The 10,156-nt window shown below is 36.0% G+C and overlaps 1 protein-coding gene across 1 annotated transcript in view; it reads right to left on the reverse strand.

The window, feature by feature from the left end:
* The window catches only part of LOC106470520 (insulin receptor substrate 1-B-like), a gene marked incomplete at its 3' end in the record, with an annotated part of 88,217 nt that overhangs the window by 10,863 nt on the left and 67,198 nt on the right, over positions 1-10,156 (reverse strand). Inside the window, exon 5 of the mRNA XM_013931080.2 lies at positions 4,620-4,768. Coding sequence (XP_013786534.2) covers positions 4,620-4,768 — 149 coding nt within the window. The remainder of the gene's footprint in view (positions 1-4,619; positions 4,769-10,156) is intronic.

The following is a 10,156-nucleotide window of genomic DNA, read 5'->3' on the forward strand; positions in this document are numbered from 1 at the left end:
CGGTTGTTTGGCGCAGATAGCCTAGCTGCTTTGCGCTATAAAACATCAATCAATCAACCAACCAACCTGGAGTACCCATCCCCTGGATGGAAGTTATGTAAATTCATGATTAATGAAAGGTTATCTTCGGACATGAAAAGTTGCTTCCCTCATATGTAATTGTAAAAAACGCTCATAAAAACAGCAAAACACAAAATGTGAAACCGCACGTTTGTAGGTACCTCCCCATGGACCCAACAAACCTTCATGCCAAATATGGGGAAGATCCATCAACAGGGGTCGAAGTAGTGGTAAAAAACGCAAAAAAAGCCAATAAAAACCGCAAAATGCAAAACTGAAAATTTCTAGGTATCTCCCTATGGACCCAATGAACCTCCATCCAAATATGGGGAAGATCCATCCACAGGAAGTGAGGTAGTGGTAAAAAACGCAAAAAAAAAGCCAATAAAAACAGCAAAACGCAAAACTAAAGAACTTCCATGCCAATTTTGGTGAAGATCCACCAACACCCTGCGAATTAGTTACATGGACAGACAACAGACAGTACTATTATATTTATATAGATTCATGACACACCTGCGAGTAAAACGGGTTGTTTGGGGTTTGTACTTGTTTCGTTTTTAATTAACCGCACTACTGGTGCTCAATGCTTCAAAGAGTTTGATGCTTAATTTGGGTTTGAAGAGTTTGTTTGAATATTCTATATTTTAGTTTCTTAACATTTCCTTTCTCCTCGGTGCTTAAGACTGTTCGGCGAAATCGTTCTTTTCCGTGTTGAAGTTTCTTGTTGCCGTGTCTCCCGGTGAGCATTTATAACGCTAAAGTCCTGGTGGGCACAATGCAGATAGCCCATCGTGTAGGTATGCGCTAAAAACAACTTACTGCTGTGTGTGTGACCTTTGTTATTCTATTATTGTCTCTCCCTGTTTTACCGATGTAACATGTTACACATTCTTTGGGCTTCTGTTTGTCGATCTTTCTTATCCCTCCCCAGTGGTACAGCGGTACGTCTGCAGACTATACTGCTAGAAACCGGGTTTCGATACCCGTGATGGGCATAGCACAGATAGTCTTTTGTGAAGCTTTGTGTTTAATAACAAACAACAACAACAACATCTTATTCCAATATCTTTCTAATATTTCTTAAACATATAAGATGCAGGTGAATTTATTCCATAATTCGCTGTTTTGTTTGTTTATGTTTTAAGGATTGAGGATTTAGCGTGTCTGCTTTTTTGTAGTCTTTCAGTTATTTTCCTTTTCTTAGTTGCTGTGTACTTGAATAAAAAACAATCTTCCAGACTTGCCAAAAAAAAAGGCATTTTATCATACTTTTGCGTTACGCCGAGCGGTGCGAAGAACAAAGAAATAAGGTGTATGATTGTGTCGGCTTAGATAAAGTTCCGTTGATGCTTTTGAACGGGGTGTTTTCTCGTTCTGGTAAATTTGTTTATTGTTGATCTAATATGGATAAGATTGAGAACCTGTTTGTTCCTCTATTCAAATTATCGTAAGATACACCGTGAACTAGCTACAGGAATTCTAAATCATAAGTTTGTAAGGTCTCGTTCCTGGCATAATATTATTATTTTAACACTGCGGTTGCCTTTCTTTCCAGAATAAATTATACATAACTCTCCTTTGAAGTCTTAGTTGTTGTTGTAGCTTCTTTAGAAATATTTTGAAACGGTAGTTTGTTATTCACAATATCAGCTTCTAGCCAGCTGCCGTAGGTTAGTCCCACTGTTGGAGTTGGTCTAGCTAGGGAAGTCAGTATTCATAATCATAAACAATGTTTAGTGTTGAACATGAAATATAAGTGATGTTTCTTTTTTCCCCTGTAGCACTTGGCTCCGTCATTTACGATTCTTTTTTTTTTTAATCTTAATTGCCATAAAAGTATTTGGTATTGACACCTTAAACTAAACAGCCTTGAGGGCTTTATACCACTTTGAACACAAAAATGGGATTGGTTGTCACTCTTATGACGCACCCACAGCTGAAAGTGCAAAGCAAGTTAAGCGCCAACGCGGTACAAGCTTTCAATTTTCCAACGGGCAGTTCGGCACATTAACATTAGATCATGATCAGCTGAAGTCACCATATGAGGAAAATGATTTCTGATTATGTCTACAAAAATATTTTAGTAATTTGTATTTGATCACGTGCCTTTAATATAACAAAATTACTTTCTGGAAGTCCTCTAAAACGTTTATACGTAAAAACCTTTTGTTAAAATATTTTAAAACTAGACTCGCAACCAAAAGCATCTTTCAGAATATTCTTTGTTTAATTTGGGCCTTGCAGACTTCCACTAAAAACCGCTAAGGCTTTATAAATCCTTCGTGTTGCATCATAGATAAGAATGAAGTACACAGAAAATTTAAAACAACTACACTAAAATGGGCACAAACCTGATACTGCTCATGAAACAAAACAACTACAGAAAAAAGTACATATAAAGAAAATCCTGACTTTTCTATTTCTGTATTATTAATAATTCATAACTATAATCGTAAAGTATAATCTAAAGCTAGTAGATGAGTCAGATATCACGCTAAAATAACCCCTAGTTTATATGTTCTGAGCCTGTACTACAGATCTAGAAGGAACGCTTTTATTTTAAACAACGTTGTATAGAGGGTTTAACACATTATACTAAACCGATTTTGAATGCGTAAATCAGCAGGTCACGTGATAAAGACAGTCGGTATAAATCTGCAATGGAAAAAATATATCAGAACTGCGTTTTAACTTCGTTTGTCGTTGCGTAGGTAATGTGATGCTACCAAAAATTGTTCGCTTTTAGGAAGGGGGTTGTAACAATCTTGTCTGACGCGAAATATTAAAATATTTAGATCATAAAGATGTCTTCAAATAGGACTTTTACAGTTTCCAAGACAGAGATATCCCTTGTACTTAATTGGAAAAATAAAGGAATATAGATCTAATTGGAGTACCAGAGCCATCCAGAAAGAATCGCATACCTCAAGCAGGCGAAGAATGAAATGGGTATTCATGTTATCCCATGCATAGACATCCCGATCAAGTCGCCTATGGATTTCTGTGCAATTGGACTGTTGAAACTTGCTGGGAAACAGCCGTTCTCATACACTAGATGCTTCAGGAAAACATGCAGGGAGGAATTTGCTTTAGACACGACAGCACTACGACGTAACCTTTTGCAATGGAAATACGCTGCAGGGTTGTTGTCACGATGTACGGTTTTCAGACAGACCATGACCGGACGTTGTGACATGGACTTTAACGACGTAATGAAGCTCCAAAGTCGTATTAACATAACGTACGTAACATTTGTACGTAGACTATAACTTTAAATTTTGTAACCAAAATTATCTCTAGAAAACATGTATAGATCTATGTTTAAAAAAAAAAAAACATGCGCAATGAAATAGGAAATAAATACCAACCTCGTGTGCTACAAAAGTTCTTTCCATTTTCATGAAATTATGACAAACAATTGTTGTAAGATTTAACTAAAAGTTAGGAGTAAAACCATTTTGAGTATTAATATTAAAAATGAAAAGCGAACCTTATAAAGGGTTAATTCAGTTTATAAAAAAGATTTGCACAATACAGTAACGTATCGCTGCAGGTGACATTGTCATCTATATATCTATATATATGGCCCATGACGAATTCCTAATCATTCAACAGCGGACTGCAACCACACATAGAATTATAGCTGGAGAAATATGTGACCACTCCTCTCTTTCGGAAGATGAATAAGGACACAGCGAGATAAGTAGTCAAAGGATACGTCATCTTGAAATTAGTAACATTCATTGTTCTTCATGGAAACGGTAAAACTAGCACTGTAATGTGTTTCGAACAGCAACGTCCCAGAAACCACAACCCAATACAAAGCAACGACCTCATATACAATATGAAGGCTATGTTTACGAAAGAAAGCACAAAAACACTCATTGCAATGAAGCTAGGCATAGCCCTTGAAAAAGAGGAATGAAGCCTCTGTTGCTGCAATAATACAATGGAAGGAAGATGCTTAAAGAACCCAGAAAGATATCAAGTTTCTTTTCGAATATGTGTCAAGTGGTCAAGACCAAAGAACAGTATTCACTTTCAAAGTGATCTAATGCAGTTTTCACCTTAAAGTGTCGAGACGTAGACTTTTTTTCTGTAGTTACTTCTATTTTATTTGTTCGAACTAAACAGACAAATATTTGCGTGATGTAAGCTATGTTTCATTTGAGAAACAAACCAGTTTATTACGTTTATAAAGCTTACAAAACGCTTAAAGTAATTAAGGAAAGTTTATTCGGCAAAATATAAAGAGGAATGTTATGCTGAAAAATATCCCAAGGTTCAACAGCGCGTTGCTTTTTTGTATCAATAATTTAGCTGAGATATGTTACAAAGTTCCAATGCTTAGCTATATATATATAAGTACACTGAAATTTTTCTGTTGATGTTTCATTAAATGTCTAAGCAAGAATCTTAGTTTTGAATCAATCGCTGTTAATATTTCGACATGTTGTTTTACTGTTTGTTTAAACCTTTTTTAAGATTATGTTTCCCAGTTTTATTTAAAATTCCTGAGTTACTAAAAACAAATTTATTTCCTAAATATCACTTACAGGGAACGCAATGGGTTCCGTTTCGTCGTCTTTCAGTGTCACTTTGACGAGGCTTAAGATATTTGCTGAGAGACAAAGACGATAAGGGCCTGTAATATTCTTAGTAGTTCCTAGTCCTTTGTTTTTTACGATCACTTGCCAAACATGCTCTGAAAAAAAAGGGATTGTATTAACAACTAAATAAACACAAAGCAGCTAAGTTGGCGAACCATTAAGGGATTGTATTAACAACTAAATAAATACAAAGCAGCTAAGTTGGCGAACCATTTCAGATGAATCTGAGATAATACAAAAGTATCAGATTTTATTTGAGCTTGAATTTTGCAATACCATCTTTACGTTATAATAGTATCCATTAATGGACTGCAACAATATTGTTATAATTAAAAATACAAAGGTAATACAGAACTTTAACATAATTATAAAAACTTACCATCTTGCTAAGGCTTTACATTAAAGGGCAAGACAAAAATTGATTAGATCACTTACATCTAAAACTCAATTTATTCCGTTTTAGGTTCATATTATATAATTATAACTTAATGCATTTTTCCTGTGTTTGAATAAAACATCAAAAAGTCAGCTCTAGCTATGTAGTTTCTACAGTGGGTGCCAATCTAGGCTGTCTCGACCATCTTAAGGTTCATTTCATTGTAATGATTTACACTAGATAATATGAGGCTACTTGTCCGATTGTCACATGCGGTGGGAATGCTGACTATCGAGGTTGTCCTGACTGTGATTAATCCACACGCCACTTTTTTGGTTGGCTTGTATTCTCAAATTTCAAGAAATTGCATTTGGAGATTACAGACTTACCTGAGAGCAGATCTTTTTTTATTTGTCATTGTTATTTGCTTAGATAGCCGCCCTCTTTCTTTCTTAAAGTTCTTTATCAGCTTTAATTTTTAGTTATTTCTCGTTTCAATTTAGCTCCATAATGTAATTTTTGTTTGTCGCTTAATTTATTTTCTTAGTAGGATGGTTTCTCCTGTTCACTTTACTTTATTAATTTACTATGATTAAAGGTAAATCGTTTGTTTATTAAATCCAACTAGTCTCCCTTTACAACCACTTAAGTTATTTTAATTAATCTCACCATCTAAATCCTCCTGAATGTGAATCAATTTGCCTGTCTGCACATATAATCTAGACAAACTACAATTTTACACGACCCTCCTCCCCAAGGAAGCAGTGGCCATGAATAAAGTGGGATATAATAAGTAAGCTGGAAATGCCTGAAGGAGAAAAGATGATACATAAAATAGCTAAGTCTAGAGAAAGAGCACGAAGACATTTTGGAGAAGTAAACGCAATAAAAAACAGAGATGAGTTAATAGCTGTTAAGGATAAAGACATAAAGAAAGTGTGAAAGCAGTATTATGAAGAACTGTTAAATGTAGAAAATGAAAGAGAAGATACAGAGGATGCGGATAGAGTTCAAGGACCAGTGGAAGAAATAAGCAGATCAAAAGCTGAAAACGCTATCATGAAAATGAAACAAAGTAAGGCGAGTGGGCCATCAAGGGTGACAGTTGAGATTAAAGCTATGGGTTAAGAAGTCGTAGATATGATGTGGAAGTTCTTGTAGATAGTATGGGATGTAGAGAAAATTCCAGAAAACTGGAGAAAGTACACAATGGTATCTATATATATGCAGAAGGGTGGTGTATTGGAATATGGCATTTATAGAGGCATTAAGCTAATTGAGCATGTGTTTAAAATCTCCGAGGGAATAGTTGAAGAACAACTAAAGGAAGATAATATCAACAGATGAGAAACAGTTTGGTTTTATGCTAATGATACCGTTAGAGCAATATTCATTGTAAGGCAGTTGCAGGAGATCTTAGTGGGAGATGATACATTATACTGGTGTTTTGTGGACTTAGAGAAGGTATATGACATGGTACCAGGGAAATTTGTTTGTTGGTGTTTAAGAAAGAAAGAGGTTAAGGAAAAACTGTCAGAATGGTCCAAGGAATGTAAGAAAGTTTAAATACGCAAGTAAGAACTAAACAAGTAGATAATGATGAATTGGAAGTAAAGCTAGGTCTAACTCAAGGGTCAACACTTAGCCCATTCCATCTTATAACGGTAATGGACGTTCTTTCAGACAATATCAGAAGAGGAGAGCTGTGGGACTTGTTATTTGCTGACGACCTAGTGATCACGGCTAGAAGAGAAGAGGAACTACAGGTAGATAGATTTTGGCAGCAACAATTAGAGAGAGGTGGAAGACAGAGACAATGTAAAGTAATAAAGGGGGAGGGCAATTGGTCAGAATACAAGATAGGCTGAATAGGGAGGAAACTCAAATACATAAGTTTAAATACCTCGACTCACATATAGACGATATTCTGGGATGCTACCTGGATGTAAGAGAGAAAGTAAGGAGTAGATGGTAGAAGTGGAAGAATGTGTCAGGAGTTTGTGACAAGAAAATTGAAAGTTAAGATTTATAAGACAGCAGTTAGACCAGTTCTGTTGTATGGAACGAAGACATAGACAATGAGAAGGAAAAAAGAAAGTTTGCTGGAAATTACGGTAATAAGAATGTTACGTTGGATGATGGGAATATCCTTAAGGGATAGTATCATGAGTGATGATATTAGAAAGTGAGCTGGAAATTACGGCAATAAGAATGTTACGTTGGATGATGGGAATATCCTTAAGGGATAGTATCATGAGTGATGATATTAGAAAGTGAGCTGGTACGTGTAAGATAACAGAAAAATCACGTGAAGCTAGACTGAGGTGATATGGGCACGTGCAGAGAAGAGAGGAAAATAACCCAGTAAGAAGGATATTTGGTAGACTGAGTACAGGACATCAAAAACTGAGATGGAAAGATAGAATAGATAAATACATGAGAGAGACGGATGTAATGGCGGAGGATGTGGAGGATAGAAATTATTGGAGAAGGACTACCAGAGCGGCCGACCCCAAAATTAGATTGGATTAAAGTCGAGTGCAGATCGATATATTCAACAATATAATTGTACTCAAATTGCACACATAATTTTGTCCTGAAACATGAGAGGTGATTTTTTACCTACATCCCTGGAGAAGGGTGGGGGGCGATGATATTGCAATTGAGTACGTGCGTGTGTCTGTCTGTCTTTCTGCGCGCGTATCTCGAAAACTAGTAGACCGATGTATATTAAATTTTACACAAAGTGGGAAGTCAGGGTGGGACGGTCTTCTCCAAATTTGGTCCGGGTTAAAATCCGGATCCTGCATCACTTTGAAGCGTTTTTAATAATGGGGAACGAGAGCATTTTCGCCATTTTGGCCCGGGTTAATAACTCTGAAAAGTGTGATCAGTTTTGTACCAAATTTCATGGACACGTTAAGGTTGAGACCCCTCATCACACTATAAAAAATGATCCGGATTGATGATCATTGTGGATCTGAGAAGGATTTTCTGAGTTTTCGAATATCCTTAAGGATAATTTGATGTTATCCAATATAAGTACGTGCAATCTAGAAAAGGGGCATCGGGGCGAGGGTATGCAATCACTGTAATTGCTCGTTTCTTTTATGAAATAATAGTTTTAAACATTGTAAAACTACTATACAATTCCACAACTTAGTAAATGTAAAACAGGCTTAGGCCTACTATACTGAAAAATTATACCTGTGATGAACTTTTCATCTTTTCTTAACAAGGTTTATCGAAAATTAAAAACCGATACTTATAAACTTAACACACAGGCCCCACATTTACTTAGTAAAACGTGAAGCTACACGAGGACTATTTATTCTTGTCGTCCCTAATTTTGAAGTAATAGACTAGAGGGATCTGATTGTCATTCTTATAACGCACCCAAAGCCCCAAATGCGATTTTTATTTTATTCTTTGCGGTAACGGGACGCAAACCACGCAACCTCAATTCTACAGTCTGGCACACTAACCACTGGGCCGCGCTCAGCCTGTAATAAAAGTTGAAATATATTTATTTTTATACCACAGACAGATGCATTTCGTTCCTTTATACCCAAATCGTGGAATAAACAACTGCTGCATGGTTTCAGTAAATATACAAAAATTGATTCAATCGCATTTTCCACTTTTATGTAACAACACTTCTCACAGATTGCTACAATCAGCTCATTCTCTCTCTAATATATATACATACATACACAACCTTCCTTACGGGCAACGTTCGTAACCCTGGCAACAAGATCGTCATCCCATCGTTTTAATGTCACAAGCGTCGTTCTTATCTCGGGTTTCTGAGTAGATGTGATAACCAACACTTGTGTCTGTTTGTCTGGGCGGGCTTCGGTTAAACGATACTGAATCTGAGAGTGAAATGATGGTGTAAATTACACGATGATAAATAGGCGGATTTAACTCGCTAGATGTGTAATTAGTCATAGTACTGAAAATTCCTGATGTGTACGAAAAGCAAGAGACCACATGAAAAATAATTGTAAAAAAATGTGATTCGAACCGAGAAGGATTATGAAGAGAGATTAAAAATAAGAGGATAAGAACAAAAGGTGAAAGGTTTTGAAAACAATACGAGGTGGGAAAAAAAAGAACTAGAAAAAAATAAAACTGTTGAACATGAATAACGAGTTTACATTAACTGAAGGAAAAAAGATGAATGAAACTAGAGCTGAAAAGATAGATAAGATGGTTAAAAATAATATTTTTCTCGTTGTAACAAACAAGGGTGACAAATACTTTGAAAATACCATGTCTAACCATATCAGAAACTCACTTTTAATGTTGATTACAAATATTAAAATTTTTTATCCCACAGATACAACTGAAAAACATTTCATACAAACAGAACTGAAAATTAAGTCTTGGTCTGTCCAGAACAGTTTCATATCTGTCGCACAGGTTTTTTTTTTGTTTGTTTGTTACTAAGTGCAAAGCTACACAATAAGTTTATCTGTGCAATGCCCACCACGGCTATCGAAAACGTGTTTTTAGATTTATAAACCAACAGACTTACCGCTGAGCGGGCACGGTAAATCAAAACTAGATCTAACAAAATAGTTTCATATTGGTGCCACCAGGAATCAAAAATAAATGTTCCTGGAACAGGTTCATGTTGATGACATCGGAAATAAAAAAAATAAATGTACTTTGAACAGGCTCGTATCGGTGACAATGGAAATTAAAAATAAATGTACCTGGAACAGGCTCGTGTCGGTGACATCGGAAATCAAAAATAAATGTACCTGGAACAGGCTCGTGTCGGTGACACCGTAAATCAAAAATAAATGTACCTGGAACAGGCTGATGTCGGTGACATCGGAAATCAAAAATAAATGTACCTGGAACAGGTTCATGTCGATGACATCGGAAATCAAAAATAAATGTACCTGGAACAGGCTCACGTCGATGACATCGGAAATCAAAAATAAATGTACCTAGAACAGGCTCATGTCGATGACATCGGAAATTAAAAATAAATGTACCTGGAACAGGCTCACGTCGATGACATCGGAAATCAAAAATAAATGTACCTAGAACAGGCTCACGTCGATGACATCGGAAATCAAAAATAAATGTACCT

The sequence above is a fragment of the Limulus polyphemus genome, unplaced genomic scaffold (assembly GCF_000517525.1).
Source record: "Limulus polyphemus unplaced genomic scaffold, Limulus_polyphemus-2.1.2 Scaffold4060, whole genome shotgun sequence".
In the NCBI taxonomy this organism is placed as follows: Eukaryota; Metazoa; Arthropoda; class Merostomata; order Xiphosura; family Limulidae; genus Limulus; species Limulus polyphemus.